Below are 25,098 nucleotides of genomic sequence, written 5' to 3'. Positions count from 1 at the left end.
TGATCCTACAAGGCATAGAAATAGGTTCAATTAACTGTATGCCAATCCCCTTTCCTGTATACTCCTTGTTTCATTAGGGAAATTATTTTCATTCCAAAATCAAATGTTACAGCATGCAACATTTTTTAATACTTTTGAACGACATTCATCCAGTCATCAAAATAATTTTTATACAAATTTCATATGAATATGTGTATAATTTTTCATTTGAAAATCTATTAGTGTATGGCGAGCTTTAGTGTAAGTAGTAAGAAGTGTTTTCATTAAAGTAGAACTTTAGGCAAAACTTTTTTTAGAATAGAGTAGGAGAGAGTTAAAATCCCTGTCAGTTTTTTTTCTTCCATCTGTATCCCCTTGGGGAGATTTACCATCACTTCCTGTCCCATAGCCAAAACAAGAAGTCAGAGAACATCTCTTGGGGCCCCCCAGGTCACCAAAACTAGTGTCCCCATTGGAAGAATTCCCCTCTATTACCTTTCTGGGGACAACCTAAAATTTGGAATTTTCTTTTACTTTCTTTTTTTTAAATCAAATTTTATTTAGAGATTTCTTCTTTACAAGTACAGAATAACATAGAGAGACACTGTTACACAAAATAAAAGAGCTAAAAAATAGAAAAATGTAAACAAAATAGCAAAAAAAATACAAACAAAAAAGAAAACACAGCACTAAGACTCCATTCACACTAATACAACTTGTCAGGCGACTTGGTCAGCGGACCGTCATGGTCCATTGTGTGGTACAGGAACGGTTCTAATAGTAGCGACACAATTGCTCCGACTTAGAAAAAGGTTCCTGTACTACTTTGGGGCGACCTGGAGCGACTTGCATAGACATTCATTTTATGAAGTCCGTGCAAGTCGCACCGATGTCGTGCTGCACGCGACTTCACAGGTCGTCCCCGAAGTCGTGCCGCTGCAGTGTGAATGCGGTGTAAGCCCACAAGTTACCATGAAATACATATATCAATGTAGTACCTCTACCCCTCTAACATACTTGGCAAACTAATAAATATCCCACAAGTAACAATAAAAGCAACTTTCTCATCCAAGAGTAATAGACAGGCCCATATGTTTCACGAACAAAATATATTTATCCACTCCAGATTTCCACTCATCTACTGATAGTGGGGTAGAGGATAACCATAGTGAAGCAATCAGTTTTCGTGCAATAAAAAGAGGTCTTAGAACTGCAACAATAACTTTGAGTCAAATGTATTGGAATCAACATATCCTAGGATACATAACATGGGGTCAAGGGTTAGGGAAATACCATATGAATTATTCACAGTTTAAATAACCCACTGCCAGTAATGCCTAAGCTTTGGACATCTTTACAGTAAATGTATGAGATTACCATGTGGATGGCCACATCTAGCACAATGTGAGTTCTACCTGCAGCCTATCTTATGCAAAAAATCTGGTTTACGATATTCTCTATGCAAAATAAAGAGCTGTGTTACTCTATAGGATGGAGAAAGTGAAATAATCTGACTATTCTGCAGCACCTCATCATAAAGCTCATCAGAGAGGGGACCCAAATCCTCCTCCCATTTGTGCCTACATGGAAGAGGAAACTCTTCTCAAGAAATTTTGAGAACAACTGCGTTTATGCCAAAGACATGAGCCCCTTAGTAGTCTTAGCCCAAGCAAGTATATCAAGCAAAGGCATTGAGGCAAAGGAGGTGGATGGAATCAAGTCCTGTGCATGACATATTTGTAAATATTGATAGAACCTATGCTGTTCCAAGTTAGGCTCCATTCACACCTAAGCGCATTGTTTTCAGGTGTTTTTTGGGCTGTTTATTGTGGCGTTGTTTCTGGCTGTTTTCAGGCATTTTTTGCAGGTGTTTGGAGGCAGGCATTGACATCTGACAAAAATGCTTCTAATCTGCCAAAAAAAGAAGCTCATGTACTTTTTTTTAGCTTAAGGCGTTTTGCTTCAGGCAAAAAAATGCTTAGATGTGAATAGAGGCAATTGAAATGAATGGAATTTTGCTTGTTGGGTGTTTTGGGACTTCAGAGATGAGCGTTTTACGAGCTGAAATATGCTCAGGTGTGTACAGGGCCTCCGTAGAAGTCCTTTTGATGATGAAACTCGTGAGGGCGTGAGCACACGGTCACCAAGGTAACGACTGACGTCACGCCACGGAGCTCTGGCAGCTAGGTACCGAGCCACGGAGGCGCTAAGTGGAGTCAGCGGAGGAGACAGGTTACCGTTCTTTCCAAAATCATGATCTGATTATGCTTGGTTACAACAAATCAATGTGAGTTGTATTTTAGGGGCAAGGGGGTTATTCGTTTAATAAATTTTATGCGTGTTTACGCTATGAGTCCTCCTTCCTTTATTTTCATGCATTGCATATGATATGAGAATCTAAGTGAATAAATAACGGTGTTGGTGGAATATCATCTGGATTGGCGGGTCTGGTTGAGAAGCGGGACTTGGATCTTCCAGGTGGTATAAACCTCAAGGAGATTGGAGAGACGCGCATTAACAGTCGTATCTGGTGAGTGTGATTTGCTGAGGGGCTTCACAGTGGTGCGGTGAAAGTGCACGCAGTTACCTTTTGGAATACAGATATTTTCTTTGCGGCTCTTTCTATTCTGTTCACTTGGATATTGGGTTAATTCAATCCATAGAACATTCATTCTTTGTTTGCCGTTTATGGACTTGGGTACATTATCAATAATTATAGCAGCTGCTGATTTTTGTTTCCTGTAAGGGATTGTGATTAACATCATATTCATTGTCTGTTCAGTATAGCGCTGGGTGAGTGGGTTGATCAGTTTAATATTTATCACCTATTCCTTACGATTATCAACCAATATGCATGATTACTGGAGGAGGGGTCCTAAATCCAGTATAAGAGGTTTCAGCCTCAAGTAACACCCTATTTGCCTGATCAACTTCACGTCTACCTGCTGCTTTAATAGTATATATCTCTTTAATAAGAAGACCACAGAGATATGCCTTTAATGTGTCCCACATCAATAATGGCGGTGCTGTATTAATACTAATATCCAAGAAATAAGTAAGAGCCTCCTGGATGGACCTTTGGGCAGGAAACAGAGAAAGCCAAAAAGGGTTGAGTCTCCACCTAGCACCACTAAGAAAGCAGCTTATGATAACAGATATCAATAGTGGAGAATGATCAGAGACTCCTCTCACCTGTATATCAGTAGAAGTAATGTAAGGGAGGATTTCAGCAGAACCCAAAGCTAGGTCTATACGAGAAAGAGAATTGTGGGTTTTAGAATGACAGGTATATTAAAGCTCAGTGGGTGTGCAATACACCAAAGATCGTAAAGGCCCAGTTCCCTACAAAGATTACCTAATGGGGTTAATATACCCCAAACTGAGGATTTAGGAGATGGGAGCTTATCTAAGGCTACATCAAAGACATTATTGTAGTCTCCCATAACCAATACAGGTAGAGGCATATGCTTGGATTAAAATGTTGCAAGCAGCCGGAGCGCCTCGGGAGAGTAGGGAGGCGGTATGTACCGTAAATATTTGCAATGACACAGCGCACATCAAACAATTTACAGCATAGGAAGAAACTTTCTGGTCTCTGCAGTGGCATGTGTCTCCAAGAGACAAATTTGAGTGGGTTTGAAAGATATATGAGTGTCAATCCCAGACTGATGCTTTTGGGAGTTTTTAGTCCCTTGCCCATTCCATGAGTGTCCTTATATTAAAAGTCAGCAGCTACAGTATTTGTAGCTGTTAACTTGTAATTTATTTATTTTTTACAGGCTGGAACTCCACTTAAAGTAAACCTGTTGGTTTGTTCAACATGGACTAAACACAGGTTAACATAAAATGGACCTTTCGGTAACTTTACTAGTCCGCACCAATTAATTCATTACATGTCACAAAATAGATCAACAGTACAATTTATACAAAAAAAAAAAAAGTTTTACCTTTTTCAACATCAATTCCAAAAAAGTTGGAATGCTGTGTAAAATCGACATAAAAACAGATCGCAATGATTTCACAAGTCCCATAAACTGATATTTTATTTTTTACTTACTATTATTGTAAATGAAATATCAAATATATAACCCTCAATCAACCCCCCCGTTTTTTTTTTTTTTTTTCTTCTCCTTCCTTCCTCCCCTACTCCCTTCTCTATTCGACCCCTATATCATACTTCTTTATACCTTACAACGGTTCACTCCATCATAGGTTTACCACAGTCCCTGTTTAACGACTACCATGCACCTGAGACCTACTTTACACTTCACTTGCCTATCCACGCCTGACTGCTACTATAGTGAGCACTTGGAGCTTTATTACGGTGGCCGCTCTCCGCGGACTCAGACACAGTTTGATTCCCCTGGGGGTGTCTGGTCTCTGGAGTGGACATTAGGTTATAACATTAGACTTAACGCTTCTTACCCTCTATGATCCCCTTACGGGCGGGGATCAGGTTGACTCTGTAATCCATCTCATTCTGGTTGCTTCACTATCTTCAAATGTATTTTATGCTTATGTTTGGACATATATTTATGCTTCTACCATGACCTTCTCATGTACTTTTATCGTACCGATGTTACTTCTTTTTCTTTTCTATAATTGTTCACTTTGTACCTTTTACCTGTATGTTCAAAATTTCCAATAAAACGTTTAAAAAAAAAAGAAATATCAAATATACAGTATAAACAGAGAAAAGTGCAATTTTAAGAAAAAAAAGGGTAATTTTGAATGATGGCAGAAACACGTTTAAAAAAAAGTAGGGACAGGGCAACAAAAAGTTGGCAAAATAAGTCGTACTAACAAGGAAGAGCTGGAAAGTCAGAGTATCTCAGAAATAAAGATGGGCAGAGGTTAACCAATTTGTTCAAAATTGCGTCTAAAAATTGTTGAACAATTTCAGAATAATGTTCCCCAATGTAAAATTGCAAAGATTTTTAAAGTGATACTAAAGTCTTGTTTTTTTTTTTTTATCTAAAAATAACAAACATGTTATACTTACCTGCTCTGTGCAGTGGATTTGCACAGAGCAGCCCAGATCCTTCTTTTCTTGGGTCCCTCTTCAGTGCTCTTGGCCCCTCCCTCCTGTTGAGTGCTCCCACAGCAAGCAGCTTGCTATGGGGGCACCCGAGTCAAGCCACTGCTGTGTGTGTCAATTCAGACACAGAGCTGTGGTTTGCCCCCCCCCCACCTTATTGGCTAACTGACTTTGATTGACAGCTGTGGGAGCCAATGTCGCTGCTGTGTCCCAGCCAATCAGGAGAAAGAGTCCCAGATGGCTGAGTCTCTCCTGCAACATCGCAGGATAGGGATGGGGGTTCAGGTATTAGGGGAGTTGAGGGGGGCTGCTGAACACAGATGGTTATTTTATCTTAAAGCATAGAATGCAATAGGAAAAAAAAGCTTCTGACTTTACAATCACTTTACCTATATAATCATCTACAGTACGTTATTATTGTTATGATACAGGATTTATATAGCGCCAACAGTTTGCACAGTGCTTTGCAATATGAAGGAAGACAATACAGCAACAATAAACTTCAGAGCAAGAGGGTTAGGAGGGCCCTGATCACCCCTGTTAACCCCTCCATTGCCCTGTCACAGTGTCACTATTATAGTGTACAGATCTTTTTCCTGATCACTGTATTAATGTCACAGTTGATATCAGTTAGCATTGACATTAGTTAGCATCAATATAGGATAGCATCAGAGTGCACACCGCATATTTAGTAATAAACGCTTTGATTGCCAGTGACACACACACACACTAAACACCTTCATTACTAGTATAGTGTCTGAACAGATCAATATATTTGATCTGATCAGAATTATACTAGCATCCGCAATAGTATAGTGTTCCCAAAATGCAGAATTAGCAGGATCTGCCCCGACACCTGCCAGCCCCTGCGTTTAGCCCCTCCACCACCCAAGAAGTGCAGTATCAGCAGAATACTGTCACTTCCGATACGCAGAACAGTAAACTGCATCATTAGCAGAGTCAGATGCTTTAAGGGCAGAGGAGAGATCTAGAGTCAAAAAGATCCCATTTAAAAAAAAAAAAAAAAGAGTACCTGTCACTACTTATTAGTATCATATGGGATATTTAAATTCCCTGCGATAACATTAAAAATTTAAAAAAAATGAAAGCAAAATTAATAATAATAAAAAACCCCAAATGACCCATTTTCGAAAGACTAGACACCCCAAGGTATTTGCTAAGAGGCATGGTGAGTATTTTACAGCTCTCATTTGTTTTGGAAAATGAAGAAAGAAAAGGAAATTTTTTTTTTTTTTTTTTTTCAATTTTTAAAACTTTGTGACAAAAAGCGAGATCTGTAAAATACTCAAAATGCCTCTCAGCAAAAAGTTTAGGGTATCTATTTTCCGAAAAGGAGTCATTTTGGGGGATTTTGTGCTGTCTTGGCATTTCATGGCCTCTGAAACTGGTAGGTAGTGAGGAGTGAAATCAACAATTTCTGCCCTTAGAAAGCCTAAATGCAGTGATTGGATTTTGAGGTCCTGTACGCGACTAGAAGCCAAAAAGCCTCACACATGTGGTATCTCCATACTCAGGAGAAGCAACAGAATGTATTTTGGGGTGTCACTTCACATATATCCATGACATGTGTAAGCAATATATCATTTAGGTGACAACCTTGTGTAAAAAAAAAAAAAATAATTTTCCCAAAACTTGTGGCAAAATATAAAATATTCCATGGACTCAACAAGCCTCTCATCAAATAGCTTAGGGTGTCTAATTTCTGTAAAGGGGTCATTTGGGGGGGGGGGGGGTTGTGATATCTTGGAATTTCATGGCCTCCAAAACTGAAATCAAATCAAACTCTTTCCATCACCATTTTTTTTATATATCTCCTTCTCTTCCTTCTCTCTGGATTTATTCCACTGTAATCTGTCATGGTATAGACATCTTTTCATGTGGTTTACATCAACATTAACATCAACATTTTTCTACCTATGAGTATCCTTTATTAAACAGAACATTCAAAAGGCTTCACCGCCTGTCTCCTCAACGTGAGTTTATTCATTGAGTTTCACAGCCTAATTACAAGACTTCTGGGTGACAGTACTGATCCAGACCAGATTTGTTACTCTCATTTTAGGAATGAACAAGAAAGCAGCACGTTTAAGCCTTAAGGCTGCATTCACATGTCAGCTTATAATCGCAGGCAGAACCGCCGCGGTTCCGCCCGCGATTCGGAGATTTATTGCAAATCGCGGGACGCCTAGCGTTTCCCGTTGATTTGCAATAGCCCCCCAAACGCAGAGCGATGTTGCTGCGATTTACGCCCGCCGAATCGCGGCAACATCGCGCAAACAAAATCGCGGGACGCAATACGCTCCAAAAAAGTACAAGAGCTTCTTTGGAGCGTATTGCGTCCCGCGATTTTGTTTGCGCGATGTTGCCGCGATTCGTCGGGCGTAAATCGCGGCAACATCGCTCGGCGTTTGGGGGGCTATTGCAAATCAACGGGCAACGCTAGGCGTCCCGCGATTTGCAATAAATCTCCGAATCGCGGGCGGAACCGCGGCGGTTCTGCCCGCGATTATAAGCTGACATGTGAATGCAGCCTAAAAGTCCAAACTGCATGGTTTCATATTACAGCACACACAGCTACAGCTATCCTGCTTATCACTCTGTCATTACCTGTCAATATAAGTTACAAAGGCTCCTCACAAGACCCTGAGTCAGATGAGTTACCCAAATGCTCAGTCAAACCAACTTGAAAAGCAATGGAGAATTATGAAGCTTTCAAAACTTAACTAACAACTAGCCTGAAGTTATTATGGGAAAAGGTTGTTGCTCAATCTAACATGCTGTCTGTTGAATGAGAACTACTGCCCCTAGAGGGCACCATTAAACAACTTTTTGGCTCATATGAGCTTTATCAGCTTACCAGTACCAAGCCCATTAATGTTTTTCCAAGTATGAACACAGAAAATTCACTAGAGGAATTAAACAGCTTCCAGGTTCTTAATCTAGAAATAGATGGTTTTATCCAGCAAGCCAAATTAAAGGCAGAATCAAAGATAGAGCTGCTAAAGGACACTATATCTCACAGATATGTTTTTACCAAACATTCTAAAAGGTCCTCTAAATCCTAAAGTTCAAGACACTCAACACTCAGAGCAACTTATTAATGCCCGCGCTGAAGCAGAAGCCAGCAAGGTGCAGGTTGCACACGCAGAAAAAAGAGCAGAGCTGGAAGCTCAGACAGCACGTCAAAGAGCAGCAATATAAATCTTAAATGAACAGTGTAAACATATTGAAGCTATGGCAAAGCTAAGGGTACTAGAGCAAGCTATCAGTGCAGGTGAAGGTGCAAGTGAGAAAGACAGCATTAACCTAAACATAGCAGATATGGAAGATCCCTTCAAACGCACTAAAGACTATATCCTAAGCCACTACAGTGTACATTCCATTGTCCCCAATGCTCTTGACAACATAGACACTTCTTCACGGCATCAAGTTAAAGCGGTTCCAGCAACTTCTTGCATGCAAAATCACCCCAGTGCCTTTCCTGCGTGCCTACCAAACCTTCCTTCATCTGTCACAGAACATCAGAACAAGCTGCAAGCAAGTCATTCATCTCCTGTTATCAGTAGAGCCTCAAATCAACGTACCATTGGAACAACTGACTTCAAGCAAACAACTCAACTGAATACATCTGCTGCACCATATTTCCCTGTGTCCTTTAACAACAATGTCAAAAATAGCACAATCAGCACCGTTCAGCCAACAACTTCTTGCATAAAGGCAGAGACAACTGAGACAGCAGAGTTTGTCAGGTATATACTTTGCAGAGAGCTCACAAAGACTGGTCTTATACGTTTTAATGACCAACCTGGAAACTACAGAAGTTGGAAATGTGCCTTCAGAATTGCTATCAGTGATGTTGGTATTACACCTGCTGAAGAATTAATTTCTGCTGATCAGATGGTTTGGTCCTCTATCTGCTGCACGTGTTAAGCCATTAAGATCAGTATTCATGGACAATCCTACAGCAGGCCTCCCAGCTGCATGTCAGACGAATCAAAATTTGACATTCTTTTTGTCAACCACAGGTATCGCATCCCCTGATCTAAAAAAAAAAGAGAGACCTTCTGGCTTGTTATCAGCACTCAGTTCAAAAGCCTGCATCTCTGATGTTATTGGGGGTGCATTCATGCGTATGAAATGGGCAAATTGCACATCTGGAAAGGCACCATCAATACTGATAAGATATATTCATGTTTTAGAGTAGCATTTGCTCCCATTCAGATGACATCTTTTGCAGGGAAGGCTTTGCATTTTTAAGCAGGACAATGCTAAACTGCATACTGCATCTATGATAACAACATGGCTTTGTTGTAGAAGAGTCTGGCCTCCCTTAAAGGAGTTGTAAAGTGATAAGGTTTTTTATCTTAATGCATTCTATGCATTAAGATAAAAAAACTTCTGGATGTAGCAGCCTCCCCAGTACCCCCTAATACTTACCCGAGCCCCATCTCTGTCCAGTGATGTCCCTGAGTCTCTCAGCCGACTCTCTCTCCTGATTGGCTGAGACACAGCCGTTGCGCCATTAGCTCCTGCAGCACAGCCGTGGCACCATTGGCTCCTGCGGCTGTCAATCAAAGTCAGTTAGCCAATCAGGAGAGAGAGGGGGCGGAGCAGAATGGCAGCTCCGTGTCTGAATGGACACGCGGAGCTGCAGCTCGGCTCAGTTGCCCTCCTAGCAAGCTGCTTGCTGTGGGGGCACTCGATAGGAGGGAGGGGCTAGGAGCAGCAAAGGGGACCCTAGAAGAGGAGAACCTTGGCTGCCCTGTGCAAAACCAATTACATAGAGGAGGTAATTATAACATGTTTGTTATTTTATTTTTTATTTTTTAATGAGACTTTATGATCACTTTAAGTTCAGACCTTTCACCAATTTAAAAATATTTGGTGCATCTTAAAGTTAAAAATATGACAAAGAAGACCCAGGACTGTTAAGCATTCGGAATCTTATACCAGGCAAGAATGGGACAACATTCCTCTCCCAAAACTCCAGCAACTGGTCTTCTCAGTTCCCAGAGTGAACTTGTTAGAAGAGGGGATGCTACACAATGGTAAACATGGCTAGACATGAGCAGAATGGAAACATTTGTTTAGTTTTGGATAGATTTGTTATGGTACTAACTTTGTTTCATTACAAATTCCAAAATTTTCTGAAGGATTACAATTCGAATTGGTGGAAAATTGATTGACTGATTTGAATTCTGGAATCCCACTGACAGCAGATGAGTTATGGATGTTAAGGACGCGGTGGCCGGAAGGCCCCTCCATCCCTTAACAATCAGCTATTAAAGAATGAAATCAAATCATTCATTTTATTCAGATGCTTCAAACATCCAAATAAAAGGTACACATTTTTTTTCATTTGTAATGTTTGATTCAAATTAGTTGAAATGTATTACTGTTGTATTTGGAAATTCGGATACATCTGAATTTCCAAATAAGGGCTCTTTCACACGGTCCGCCTCTGCAGGCGGATCCGTGTTGCTCAGCGGGGATCGATCCGCGATCCCCGCTGAGCCGGGCGGATGACAGCTCCGTCTCCGCTTGCAGAGCGGAGAGGGAGGTGTCTCAGCACCCGCTGCCCTCTATGGGGGATCGGACGAGAGCGGACCGCTTGTCCGCTCTCATCAGATCCGCTCCGCTCCGATTACTGAACGGATGGAAAGATAAGGTTTCCATCCGTCCAGATTTCAGCACAGGATCGGATGCGGATGGCAGCGGGTGTCAGCGGAGGTGTCTCCGCTGACACCCGCTGCCCCATAGAGCTGCATGGAGGATCCGATCAGATCCGCCTAAAAAACTGACAGGCGGATCTGATCGGACCGCCCGTGTGAAAGAGCCCTAAGGAAAATTTCGTCCGAATTTCAATTTGTAATGAAACAAACTGCACATATCTAAACAAGGCCCCGTCCCAACTTTTTTGGAGATGTGTTGCTTCCATCCATTTCAAAATTACCCTATTTTTTTACTAAAATGGTACATTTTCTCATTTTAAACATTTGTTATGTTTTCTGTTTTCTATTGTGAATGAATTATGGTTTTATGAGATTTGCAAATCATTGCATTCTGTTTTTATGTACAGTATACTTTATACAGCATACCGGCTTTTTGGGAATTTAGACTGTTATAATAAAATCAGTCACAGTTAAGTGGCTTTGCCTAGGATGTGATGATATCAACAGTCTTCTGCAGGCAATATGAAGAATGTCCTCAATCTTTTCTCCTCCAGTGATCAGACTTAAATGTTGTAACTTTGTAGCAAGTCACAAGATGAGAGGCCATAGCAGGAGGTAGATATGTGTGAATACAGCCAAGGACTACATATACACCAAGATTTTCATAACTGTGTCATCTCTGCAAATCTGGTCTCCATATCTAGGCTTCAATGAGCTCTGGTCATGAAATTTTAAACAGAATGCTTCTGTACTATTTAAAAAAAAATGATTGCCTTTTCACTCCCTATCTCTGATTGAAACTTTGACCAGAGCCATCTACACAATGAAATAAAGTAACTTTTCTTCTGCTGATTTTGCCATAGCTTGCGAAGATCCATGGAGATGTATTCACTGTCCATCTAGGGACCATGAGAGTGGTGGTCCTACATGGATATGATGCTGTGAAGGAGGCTTTGGTAGACAATGCAGATGTCTTCAGTGATAGAGGAAAAGCACCTGCAGCTGAATTATTTTTTAAGGGCTATGGTATGTAAAAGTCTGCAAGGTAAAAGCCGATATAATCATAACAGATACAACTTAAAACATTAATTTCAGGAATTCTTAAATGATGTGTGATTCCATTAACAGGAGTGATTCTGAGTAATGGGGAGCGTTGGAGACAACTACGTCGCTTCTCTCTCACCACGCTGAGGAATTTCGGGATGGGGAAGAGAAGTATTGAAGAGCGGATTCTGGAAGAGTCTCAGTGTCTTAGAGAGGAGTTTAGAAAAAAAGCAGGTGGGCTTATCTATACACTTTCCTTTAGGAAGGAAGCAACCAAAGTAGAAGAGCCTTTACCCTGCCAGCATAGAACAGAGAGGGACTCTTGCTCTCTGTGTGGACACAATGATATCTCTGCAGAGGTCTGACATGCTCCCTGCTGAGTCGCAGCTAAAACTCTCCAATCAGCAAAGCTCATGCTCAGTGCTGTGCTGTGCTGACTGTGATCATACACTGCTGTGTTCAGTGTTCACATGTGCTATTATTGAGAGATTTCAAAAGTTATACACTTTTTTCTATTCCACTATTCAATATACACCCTTGGGTTAAAAAAATTAAATTGTGGCATAGTCTGTACTAATCTAGTTAAAAATTAAAAACTTAAAAAGGGGAATTTTTTTTTCCCCTCCATAGCCTGCAGCAGAGCTGGTCCACATCGATTTTGCTGTGTGTGGGGTGCAGTGAAAACAATCTTTTTTGCCCACTGAGGAGGAGGGAGAAAAGTCGTTTTCTATCAGTCACTGTGTGCAGCGTTTTTCCTTCAGTGTGTAAGATTCTGGTACCTTCGGTACCCTTATAGGTCATTTCCTTCTTCATATTGCGTCCCACCTTTTCAGCTAGGTGGAACGCATATACCTTTAAGCCGCATGACGTCATCACTAAGCGCCGCTCTGAGCGGCTATTTCAATCGCCGGCTTCCCTCTCACAAATTGTTCGTTCAAACCGCATGGTATACAGCCTTGTCTTACGCTGCCGGAGCCTCCAGCTATTGCCATATCTGGATAGACCGGAAATTCGCTCTTGATCCCGTATCTCGCTACCCGATCATTCACTCATTACCGGACCCTTCAGCTTACTAATCTAACTAGTGATAAGTACCCCACAGGGGATTCCTTCCTATCAAACTTACACTATCTACCTCTGCATACTAAGGACTGTTACTATCTACACATTACTATTTCTATCATCTGCACTGTTTCATAGATTGCTAGCTCTTGAGTCTACTACCATCTATATCCTTGCACTAAGTTAGCCTCTCTTGTACACTCCATCTGCTGTCCCCTACCACCTGTTGTTGCACATGATTGCTAACCTATCTACCATCATCTACTACTCTCCTGAACATTACTATTGAGTACTCATCATTGCTATCACAACTCACGCCTGTCCTTTCAGCACATCACCTCTATACTATCATATACAACCTATCACTCCAGGAACATCTTATTAAGTGTTTGCATATTGTATGCTGAAGCAGGCTGGCCACAATGATGAGTCTGGAGAGTTGGACATGGTGTTTCAACACATCTCTACACGACTACTGAGTGGAGATTCTGCAGCTGCAAATCCAACTCTCTAAACAAACGCTAGAGCGTTACACAGTGCTGCTGTGCTGACTGTGATAATACACTGCTGTGTGTGTTCACATGTGCTATTATTGAGTGGTTTCAAAAATCATACACTTTTTTCTATTCCACTATTCAATATACAGCCTTGGGTTAAAAAAATTAAATTGTGGCATAGTCTGTACTAATCTAGTTAAAAATTACACTTAAAAGGGGAATTTTTTTTTTCCCCTCCATAGCCTGCAGCAGAGCTGAATGATATAAGACACTGCTGTTCACATGTGCTATTGATAAATCACACAAATTTTATATCATATTTTCTATTCCGCTATTCAATAAAAACCTTTGGGTATAAACAATTAAATTGCGGGATAGTCTATGTTGGTACGTGTGAGATACACCTTTCCAATTTTTGGGGTTCATCTCATACTTCTGAAGATTTGAGGGTGCTGTCTGTTCCGAACTCCTCCTACTCCTCATCCTGCCTTTGGGGGTACAAAAAATAGTAATTGGGGCCTAGTCTGGTTCTGTACGTGTGAGATACATACACTTTTTTTGATAATATTTTCTATTCCGCTATTCAATAAAAACCTTTGGGTATAAACAATTAAATTGCGGGATAGTCTGTGTTGGTACGTGTGAGATACACCTTTCCAATTTTTGGGGTTCATCTCATACTTCTGAAGATTTGAGGGTGCTGCCTGTTCCGAACTCCTCCTACTCCTCATCCTGTCTTTGGGGGTACAAAAAATAGTAATTGGGGCCTAGTCTGGTTCTGTACGTGTGAGATACATACACTTTTTTTGATAATATTTTCTATTCCGCTATTCAATCAAAACCTTTGGGTATAAACAATTAAATTGCGGGATAGTCTGTGTTGGTACCTGTGAGATATACCTTTCCAATTTTTGGGGTGCATCTCATACTTCTGAAGATTTGAGGGTGCTGCCTGTTCCGAACTCCTCCTACTCCTCATCCTGCCTTTGGGGGTACAAAAAATAGTAATTGGGGCCTAGTCAGGTTCTGTACGTGTGAGATACATACACCTTTTTTTGATAATATTTTCTATTCCGCTATTTAATCTACACCTTTGGGTAAAAACAATTAAATTGCGGGATAGTCTGTGTCGGTACGTGTGAGATACACCTTTCCAATTTTTGGGGCGCATCTCATACTGCCGAGGATTTGAGGGTGCTTCAGTCTGCCTCCTGCCTGTTCCGAACTCCTCCTACCCCTCATCCTGCCTTTAGGGTACAAAAAAATGTAATCGGGGCCTAGTTTGTGTTTGTACGTGTGAGATACACCGTTTTGTAAAATTTGTCCTATTCCGCTATTCAATATACACCCTGTTTGAGTGTAAAAAATTAAATTGCGGGATAATCTGTATCGGTACATGTGAGATACACCTTTTTAAATTTGTTTGGCGCATCTCCTTCTACCGCCGAGGATTGCAGGGCGCTTCAGTTTGCCTCCTGTTCCCAACTCCTCCTACTCCTCTTCCTTATCCTGCCTTTAGGGTACAAAAAATTGTAATTGGGGCCTAGTCTGTGTTTGTACGTGTGAGATACACTGTATTATAACATTTTTCCTATTCCGCTATTCAATATACACCCTTTTGGAGTGTAAGAAAATTAAATTACGGCATAGTCTGTATCAGTACGTGTGAGATACACCTTTTAAATTTGTTTGGCGCATCTCCTTCCACTGCCAAGGATTGCAGGGCGCTTCAGTTTGCCTCCTGTTCCCAACTCCTCCTACTCCTCTTCCTCATCCTCCCTTTAGGGTACAAAAATTTTTAGTCTGGGCCTAGTCTGTGTTTGTACGTGTGAGATACACCGTATTATAACATTTTTCCTATTCCGCTATTCAATATACACCCTTTTAGGGTAAAAAACATTAAATTGCGGCATAGTTTGCATATTTGACTGTGAGATACACCCGTGCGATACTGTTGTTTTTTTGTTCCGCTATTCAATAAACACCTTTCTAGGGCAAGATCATAAATTACAGAAATATGAGGAGACCGTCAAATAGGGGCCGTGGCCTGGGTCGTGGTGCTGCTGGTAGAGCTCCTGTTGCAAGGAGAGGACGTGGTCGATCTGTGCCAGCTACACGCACAAGTGAAACACATTCCTCAAGTGTTAGTAGGCGACGGAACCTGCATCAGTATTTGGTAGGGCATCATACGCCTCTAGAAGTGATGATGCCAGAACACGTAGAGGCGATAGTAGATTGGTTTGCTGCTGACAGTGCCTCCAGTTCCTTCACATTGTCTCTCACCCAGTCTACTGCAGAAAGGTCAGAGTTGGCACCTGCAGCCGATGTCCAACCGTCTTTCACCTCACCCCCTTGCAAATCAGGCAAGCAGTCTGAGCCCCAAGCCATACAGCAGTCTCTTCTTCTTTTTGATGACTCTGTCAGCAGGGTTTCCCAGGGCCGTCCACCTAGCCCTGCCCCAGAAGTGGAAGAGATTGAGTGCAGCGATGCCCAACCACTTATTTCTCAAGATGAGTACATGCAAGGACCATCGCAGCACGTCTCCGATGATGACGAAACACAGGTGCCAACTGCTGCGGCGTTCAGAATTGTGGAGACCGACAAGGAGGGCAGGGGTGAAGACTGGGTGGAAGATGATGTGGAGGACGATGAGGTCCTCGACCCCACATGGAATGAAGGTCATGCAGGTGACCTGAGTAGTTTGGAGGAAGAGGCTGTGGTCGCACAGAGCCACCAGCACAGCAGAAGAGGGAGCAGGGTGCAGAAGCGGAGCGGCCGTGCCCTAGACACTACGCCTGTTACTGCCCAACGCAGCAAGGGAACGAGCGCACCAAAGCCAGCTCAAAGGAGTTCTCTAGCATGGAAGTTCTTTAGAAAATGTGCTGATGACAGGACACGAGTGGTTTGCACCCTGTGCAATCAGAGCCTGAAGCGAGGCATAAACCTTCTCAACCTGAGCACAACCTGCATGATCAGGCATCTAAGTGCAAAGCACGAGCTGCAGTGGAGTAGACACCTTCAAAACCAAGAAACGTCTCTGGCACATCCTGCTTCCTCTTCTGCTGCAGTCTCGGCCGCTCCAGCCACATCTGTAGTGATACCGGCACCTGCCACCCCGCAAACAGACGATCTGTCAGCAACACCACCACCTGGGTCACCAACCATCTCCACAATGTCCCATGGAAGTGTTCAGCTTTCCATCTCCCAAACACTTGAGAGGAAGAGGAAGAACCCCCCTACCCACCCGTGATCCCTGGCCCTGAATGCCAGCATTTCAAAATTCTTGGCCTTTGAAATGCGGTCATTCCGTCTGGTGGAGACGCACAGTTTTAAAAACCTTATGTCGGTGGCTGTCCCACAGTACGTCGTGCCCAGCCGCCACTACTTTTCCAGGCAAGCCATCCCTTCCCTGCACAACCAAGTGGGGGAAAAAATCAGGTGTGCACTGCGCAACGCCATCTGTGCCAAGGTCCACCTAACTACCGATACATGGACCAGTAAGCACGGTCAGGGGCGTTATATCTCCCTAACGGCACACTGGGTAAATGCAGTGGCGGATGGGCCTGAGGCAGATAGCAATTTGGCGCATGTCCTTCCACCCCCGAGGATTGCAGGGCGCTTCAGTTTGCCTCCTGTTCCTAACTCCTCCTACTCCGCTTCCTCATCCTCTACCGCCTCCTCATCAGGACAGCGTAACACCTTCACCACCAACTTCAGCACGGTGTCATGGTCTTACCTTCTTGCTGTTCTCCTTCGTTTGACATGTGCTGGCGGCCATCTTGGTTTCTGGGTTTCTTGTAGCCTCCTACCCTGCGGCTCCTCCTTCCCACTGGGAGGAGCTGGATGCCTAGCTCATATATATAGGAGGTCTGTGGCTTCAGTTCCCTGCTTGGTCCTCCAGTGTTCACATGCTTCTAAGACTGCTGCTGCTTCTGGTTCCTGTTCCTGGCTTCGTCTGACAACCCTGCTGGTTCCTGATCCTGGCTTCGTCTGACTACCCTGCTGGTTCCCGACCCCTGGCTTCGCAAAAGACTCTGCATCAGTTTCGCCATCCGTTTGGACTTTTGCTTTACAGCTTGTTTTTCAATAAAGCTTTCTTATTTTCACTTATCTGTTGTTGTACGTCTGGTTCATGGTTCCGTGACACTAGGACCAAGCCATGAATTCTGACGGTACAGGGCCATCCTCACTACCCTCGCTGGTTGCCAGACTTGATCAGCAGGATCACCTGTTGGGTCAGTTCGCCGTGGCGTTGCAAACCCTGCTTGAACGCACGGCTCATTTCGCTCCCGTTGCCGATGGGTCGGTTGTCGCTCCTGGGCCCGCTCCTACTGCCGCTCCGGTTGTTGCGCCAGAGTCTACCCCGACACCTGTTGTTGCGCCTGCGGTGTTTCGGGGTATGTCCGGTTCTGCCCCCCTTCCACAGCGCTTTGGGGGAGAGCCAACTCAGTGCCGAGGTTTCCTTAACCAGGTGGGCATTTATTTCGAGTTGCTGCCACATGCCTTTCCTACTGAGAGATCAAAGGTGGGCTTCTTAATCTCGCTGCTCTCGGACAAGGCCTTGGCCTGGGCCAGCCCTTTATGGGAGAACAACAATCCGGTGGTTGCCGAGTTTTCCGGTTTTGTTGCTTCTCTTCGGAAGGTATTCGATGTGCCGGCTCGTGCTGCCTCTGCTGCGAAGCTCCTTATGTCCATCAGACAGGGTTCACGATCCGTAGCTGAATACGCCATTGAGTTTCGTACCCTGGCAGCAGAGTTGGGCTGGAATAATGAGGCTCTGGTCGCTGCTTTCTCTCATGGTCTCTCGGATGCCTTGAAGGATGAGGTTGCAGCTAAGGACCTACCAGTGGAGCTCGAGTCTCTTATTTCTTTCCTGATTTTGATTGACACCAGACTCAGGGAGAGACCTTCCTTTAAGGAGAGTCTGCGGAGGCCTCCTAACAGATTGGCGCCTACCTTTGTTGTCCCACCCGTGCCTCCCTCTCCTCCCACGCCTCCTGGGGATGACTTGTCTGGGGGTGAACCCATGCAGCTGGGGTTTGCTCGCCTGTCCGAGGGGGAGAGGGTACTCCGGAGACGCGAGGGCCGATGCATGTACTGTGGTCTCGGTGGGCATTTTCGGTTGGCATGTCCGAACCGTCCAGGGAGACGCTCGCACCTGAGATCCTGTCGGGGGCAGATCTTGGGTGGAGTCTCCTCGTCCCCGGTTTCCCGTGTTGACAAACCACTGATCACTGTTGTCCTTTCCTGGGTCGGGGGCTCGGTGACGACCCAGGCGTTGGTGGACTCTGGTGCTGGTGGTTTGTTCATTGATAGTGTGTTCGCTGCCGCCAATTCCATTCCTCTGCAGGCTCGAGGTTCTCCTCTGGCTCTTGAGGCGATAGACGGCAGACCCCTTCTGCCGCCACACGTGACTCATGAGACCCTTCCAGTGGGGTTAGCCATTGGTGCCGTCCACAGAGAGTCGGTCTGCTTCCAGGTTATTTCGTCTCCACACTACTCGGTGGTCTTGGGGTACCCCTGGCTCCAGAAGCATAATCCGATTTTCGATTGGAGATCGGACGAGATCCTCTCGTGGTCACCGCAGTGTGGGGCTAGTTGCATCCATGGGCCTGTCAAGTTGCTGTGTACTTCCTCGGACTCTCTGTTGCCCCCTGAATACGAGGAGTACCGGGATGTATTCGATAAGGTGCGCGCGGTTGCCCTACCTCCGCACCGCCCATACGATTGTGCCATCGAGTTACAATCTGGTGCCGTTCCTCCTCGTGGCAAAGTCTATCCACTGTCGGTAGCGGAGAATGAGGCCATGGAGGAGTACGTGAGGGAGGCGCTTTCACGCGGACACATTCGCAAATCCTCGTCCCCGGCAGGGGCTGGATTTTTCTTTGTGAAAAAGAAGGGCGGTGAGTTGAGGCCTTGCATCGATTACAGGGGTCTCAATCGCATCACGATCAAGAACGCTTACCCGATACCCTTGATTTCCGAGCTGTTCGATCGCCTTAAAGGGGCCACGGTCTTTACCAAACTCGACCTGAGGGCGGCATATAACCTCGTAAGGATCAAGGCGGGCGATGAGTGGAAGACCGCGTTTAACACCGGGACCGGTCATTATGAATCCTTGGTTATGCCCTTTGGGCTGTGCAATGCGCCCGCAGTCTTTCAGGAATTCATCAACGATGTTTTCCGTGACCTGTTGCAGCAGTGTGTGGTGGTCTACCTGGATGACATCTTGGTATATTCTGAGTCCATGGAGACCCACATTCTGGATGTCAAACGAGTGTTGCAACGGTTACGAGAGAACAAGCTGTTCGGTAAGCTTGAGAAATGCGAATTTCACCGATCCCAGGTAACCTTCTTAGGTTACATCATTTCCGCTGAGGGGTTCTCCATGGATCCTGAGAAGGTTTCGGCTGTCTTACAGTGGCCCCAGCCCAGTGGTCTTCGCTCCCTGCAGCGCTTTTTGGGCTTCGCCAATTATTATCGGAAGTTCATCAGGGACTTTTCCATGCTAGCCAAGCCTCTCACGGATCTGACCAGGAAGGGCAGTAATTCCCAGGTCTGGCCGCCCGAGGCCATCCGAGCTTTTGAGGCTCTAAAGTCCGCCTTTGTGTCAGCTCCGATTCTGTCGCATCCCAACCCTGGGTTGCCCTTTGTCCTCGAGGTGGACGCGTCTGAGACGGGAGTAGGCGCCCTTCTGTCTCAGCGTAGAACACCAGAGGGTCCTCTGCTTCCTTGTGGGTTTTACTCCCGGAAACTGTCTTCCGCGGAGTGCAACTACCAGATTGGTGACAGGGAGTTATTGGCCATCGTGCAGGCTCTTAAAGAATGGAGGCACTTGCTCGAGGGTTCGGTGGTTCCGGTCCTCATCCTGACGGACCACAAGAATCTGACCTACCTCTCTGAGGCCAAGAGATTGACACCACGTCAGGCCAGATGGGCTCTGTTCTTGTCACGTTTTAATTACGTGGTCTCCTACCTACCCGGTTCCAAGAACATCAGGGCAGATGCCTTATCACGGCAGTACTCCGACCTGTCCAGGGAGGAGTCGATTCCGACTTCAGTCATACCTCCGAATCAGATCCTGGCCGCCATTCGCACCAGCCTGACCTCTCCCCTGGGTGAGCAGATTTTGGCGGCTCAATCTGGTGCTCCCTCTGGGAGACCCAACGGCAGATGTTTTGTGCCTGAGGAGTTGCGCACTCGGTTGTTGCGAACCTACCATAACTCCAAGACCGCGGGGCATCCTGGAAAGAATCAGCTGTCCTGGGCTGTTTCACGTCTGTTCTGGTGGCCTTCCCTACGTTCCGACATCGCCGCATATGTAGCGGCATGCTCCGTTTGTGCCCAGAGTAAGTCTCCTCGGCACCTTCCGTTGGGCCTTCTGCAACCCTTAGCCACCGGGGAGCGCCCATGGTCACACCTGGGGATGGATTTCATTGTGGACCTCCCTGCATCCCGAGGCCATACGGTCATTCTCATGATTGTGGATCGGTTTTCCAAAATGTGCCACTGTGTTCCTCTCAAGAAGTTACCCTCTGCACAGGAGTTGGCCACGATTTTTGCCAGGGAGGTCTTCCGGTTGCACGGTTTGCCCAAGGAGATTGTGTCGGATCGGGGGAGTCAGTTTGTGTCCAGGTTCTGGCGCGCCTTTTGCTCCCAGTTAGGGATTCATCTCTCCTTCTCCTCGGCCTACCACCCTCAGTCCAATGGGGCCGCAGAACGATCCAATCAGGCCTTGGAGCAATTCCTTCGTTGCTATGTCTCCGATCACCAAGACAATTGGGTTGACCTCCTGCCTTGGGCTGAGTTTGCCAGGAACACGGCGGTGAACTCTTCCTCTGGGACGTCTCCCTTCATGGCCAACTATGGGTTCCAACCTGCCGTGTTACCGGAGGTATTCTCTCCCCAGGATATTCCGGCTGTGGAGGATCACCTTTCCGTCCTACGTGCTTCTTGGGTACAGATCCAGAGGTCCCTTGAGGTCTCTGCGCAGCGCCAGAGACTCCAGGCTGATCGCAGACGAGCGCCTGCTCCTTCCTACCAGGCCGGAGACCGTGTATGGTTGTCCACCCGCAACCTCAACCTTCGAGTGCCCACTCCCAAGCTGGCGCCTCGCTTTGTTGGTCCCTTCCGAGTGCTTCGCAGGGTAAACCCGGTAGCCTATGCCCTTGCGCTTCCTCCTGGCATGCGGATCTCCAACGTGTTTCATGTCTCCCTGTTGAAGCCACTGGTGTGTAATCGTTTCACTTCCTCGGTTCCTCGGCCTCGTCCGGTCCAAGTGGGCAATCGTGAGGAGTATGAGGTGAGCAATATCCTGGACTCACGCCTGGTCCGCGGTCGGGTGCAGTTTTTGGTTCATTGGCGTGGTTATGGTCCAGAGGAGCGTTCCTGGGTTCCCTCCGCAGATGTCCATGCTCCTGCCTTGCTCCGAGCCTTCCACGCACGCTTCCCTCAGAAACAGTTCTTTACTCCGCGGAGGAGGGGCCCTTGAGGGGGAGGTACTGTCATGGTCTTACCTTCTTGCTGTTCTCCTTCGTTTGACATGTGCTGGCGGCCATCTTGGTTTCTGGGTTTCTTGTAGCCTCCTACCCTGCGGCTCCTCCTTCCCACTGGGAGGAGCTGGATGCCTAGCTCATATATATAGGAGGTCTGTGGCTTCAGTTCCCTGCTTGGTCCTCCTGTGTTCACATGCTTCTAAGACTGCTGCTGCTTCTGGTTCCTGTTCCTGGCTTCGTCTGACTACCCTGCTGGTTCCTGATCCTGGCTTCGTCTGACTACCCTGCTGGTTCCCGACCCCTGGCTTCGCAAAAGACTCTGCATCAGTTTCGCCATCCGTTTGGACTTTTGCTTTACAGCTTGTTTTTCAATAAAGCTTTCTTATTTTCACTTATCTGTTGTTGTACGTCTGGTTCATGGTTCCGTGACACACGGCCAGGGGTAAACGACAGCAGGCAGTTTTAAAACTTGCCTGTTTGGGGGAAAAACCACACACTGCGCAGGAGTTGTGGAGGAGCATGGAACAGCAGACAAATGAGTGGTTGCTGCCAGCGAGCCTCAAGCCCGGCCTGGTGGTGTGCGATAACGGGCGAAATCTCATAGCAGCTCTGGGCCTAGCCGGTTTGACGCACATCCCTTGCCTGGCGCATGTGCTAAATTTGGTGGTGCAGAGGTTCCTTAAAAACTACCCCGATATGTCAGAGCTGCTGCAGAAAGTGCGGGCCGTCTGTGCGCACTTTCGGCGTTCTCACCCTGCTGCTGCTCGCCTGTCAGCGATGCATCGTAACTTCGGCCTTCCCGCTCACCGCCTCATATGTGATGTGCCCACAAGGTGGAACTCCACCTTGCACATGCTGGAAAGACTGTGCGAGCAGCAGCAGGCCATAGTGGAGTTTCAGCTGCAGCACGCACGCGTGAGTCGCTCTGCGGAACAGCACCACTTCACCACCAATAACTAGGCCTCCATGCGAGACCTGTGTGCCTTGTTGCGCTGTTTTGAGTACTCCACCAACATGGCCAGTGCCGATGACGCCGTTGTCAGCTTAACTATCCCACTTCTATGCCTCCTTGAAAAAACAATTTGGGCGATGATGGAAGAGGATGTGGCACAGGATGAGGAGGAGGAGGAGGAGGATGAAGAGGTAACATTTCCAAGGCTTTCAGGGCAGTCATTCACAAGGGGCTCCGAGGGTGGGTTCCTGCACACACAAACGCCAAGGACACAATTGTCCAGCAGGGGCACAGTTCTGGAGGATGAGGAGGATGAGGAGGAGGAGCTGGAGGAGGAGAGGGAACCATGTTCACAGCAGGGTGGCACCCAGGCCAGCTCATGGCCATCACTGGTGCGTGGCTGGGGGGATACAAAGGACACAGACGATACACCTCCCACAGAGGACAGCCTTTCGTTGCCTCTGGGCAGCCTGGCACACATGAGCGATTACATGCTGCAGTGTCTCCACAACGACTGCCGAGTTGCCCCCATTCTAACTAGTGCTGATTACTGGGTGGCCACGCTGCTGGATCCCCGTTACAAGGACAACGTACCGTCCTTAATTCACTCACTGGAGCGCGATCGCAAGATGCGCGAGTACAAGCGCACGCTGGTAGATGCGATGCTGCTGGCATTCCCACCTGACAGCGGGGCCACAGTGGAAGCACAAGGCGGAGGAGGAGGAGGAAGAGGTCACCAATGCAACCAGGGCACTGCCAGCACCTCAGAAGGCAGGGTTAGCATGGCTGAAATGTGGAAAAGCTTTGTCAGCACGCCACAACAAACAGCAGCACCAGCAGCTCATATAGAACGTCTTAGCAGGAGGCAGCATTTCACCAACATGGTGGAGCAGTATGTGTGCACACGCCTAGACGTACTGAATGACGGGTCTGCCCACTTCAACTTCTGGGTCTCCAAGTTGGGCATATGGCCTGAGCTTGCCCTTTACGCCTTGGAGGTGCTGGCGTGCCCTGCTGCCAGTGTATTATCTGAACGGGTATTTAGCACGGCTGGGGGCGTTATCACAGACAAGCGCAGCCGCCTGTCCAGAGACAATGTGGACAAGCTCACGTTCATTAAAATGAACCAGGCATGGATCCCACTGGACTTTTCCGTACTTTTGTGCAGAATAGCGATGGATACCGACCTTACCCAGCCATTGTTCTATTTTTGCTCTTTCTCACTCTTTTGGGGTATACCCTCATTTAAAATTTCTGAAAAAAAGCAGTGTTGGCTACCTCGTCCTCCTCAGGGCCAGATTAACATAGGGGCTATTGGAACTGCAGCTCCAGGCCCCTACCTTAATATAGGCCCCGGGTTGGCCATATTCACTGTTACCGCTCTTCTGTCACTTGTAAACACAGAAGTCTGGCTTCTATGCTCGCTTCCCCAGGCAGCTCCCTCAGAACCTCCCCACACAGCACGAAGGCCGGACAAGGAGGGACAGTTGCCGATGCATGGATGTGTTTATGGGCTTCAGAGACCGCATCCCATGTTGAATTAGGAATGCATAGCTGCACCCTTCCTCCTCTGGGTGCATGCCAAGGCACGGCCCTTAAGGCCCTTCAAAATCCTCAGCACCAAGCCCATGAATCTCTTAATCCGGCCCTGGTCCTCCTCCACCACCGCTTCCACCTACACCGCCCATAGGTGTGCGCAGCCTATTGCATTAGGGTGTGCACCCCAAAGTTTAAATACACATGCATGTGTTTGCCTACATGTACATGGCCCCGATACATTACTCTCCCTGCTGGCAAAGTGAAATAGAGCAGAGCAGGTCCGAGGGAGATCTTTCCCATCTCCTCACTGGCAAACAGAGCGATAATGCTAATGTGCCCTAGGTGTTTAGGGTGTGCCCAGGTACACCCGGCACACCCTGTGCGCACGCCTATGACACCGCCACATCCACCACCACCTCAACCTCCCTCCTACTCCATATGGGCCTCGTCCTTCAGAGATGAAGAACATTGTTTTTTTTTTCTGTTTTTTTTTTTGTTGTTTTAAGTTATTTCCCTATCCACATTTGTTTGCAGAGCACTTGCCATGCTCTTAACTACGTTTTGCTGCCATTTGCAGCACTCTAGCCCTTTCCATTGGTGTTTTAGAGCCATTTTAGTGCCTGAAAGTTCGGGTCCCCATTGACTTCAATGGGGTTCGGTGTCCGGGAAAAGTTTGGCAAAAGTCCGGGACACGGACCCGGACTTTTTTTTTAAGTTCGGCCGAACCCGCCGAACACGGACATCCAGGTGTCCGCTCAACTCTAGATGTGATTCATCGGGGGCATTAGACATTCCACAA

General features: G+C 46.3%; 1 protein-coding gene across 1 annotated transcript in view; it reads left to right on the top strand.

Moving 5' to 3' along the window:
- Positions 1-25,098, top strand: part of LOC309559478 (cytochrome P450 2G1-like) — a 133,521-nt gene that overhangs the window by 53,020 nt on the left and 55,403 nt on the right. The window contains exons 3-4 of the mRNA XM_082262752.1: positions 11,574-11,736; positions 11,839-11,988. Coding sequence (XP_082118878.1) covers positions 11,574-11,736; positions 11,839-11,988 — 313 coding nt within the window. The remainder of the gene's footprint in view (positions 1-11,573; positions 11,737-11,838; positions 11,989-25,098) is intronic.

The sequence above is a fragment of the Pelophylax lessonae genome (assembly GCF_965119305.1).
Source record: "Pelophylax lessonae genome assembly, chromosome: 7".
NCBI lineage: Eukaryota > Metazoa > Chordata > Amphibia > Anura > Ranidae > Pelophylax > Pelophylax lessonae.
Note: the sequence above shows the minus strand (reverse complement) of the source record. Positions and strands in the feature narration are given on the sequence as shown.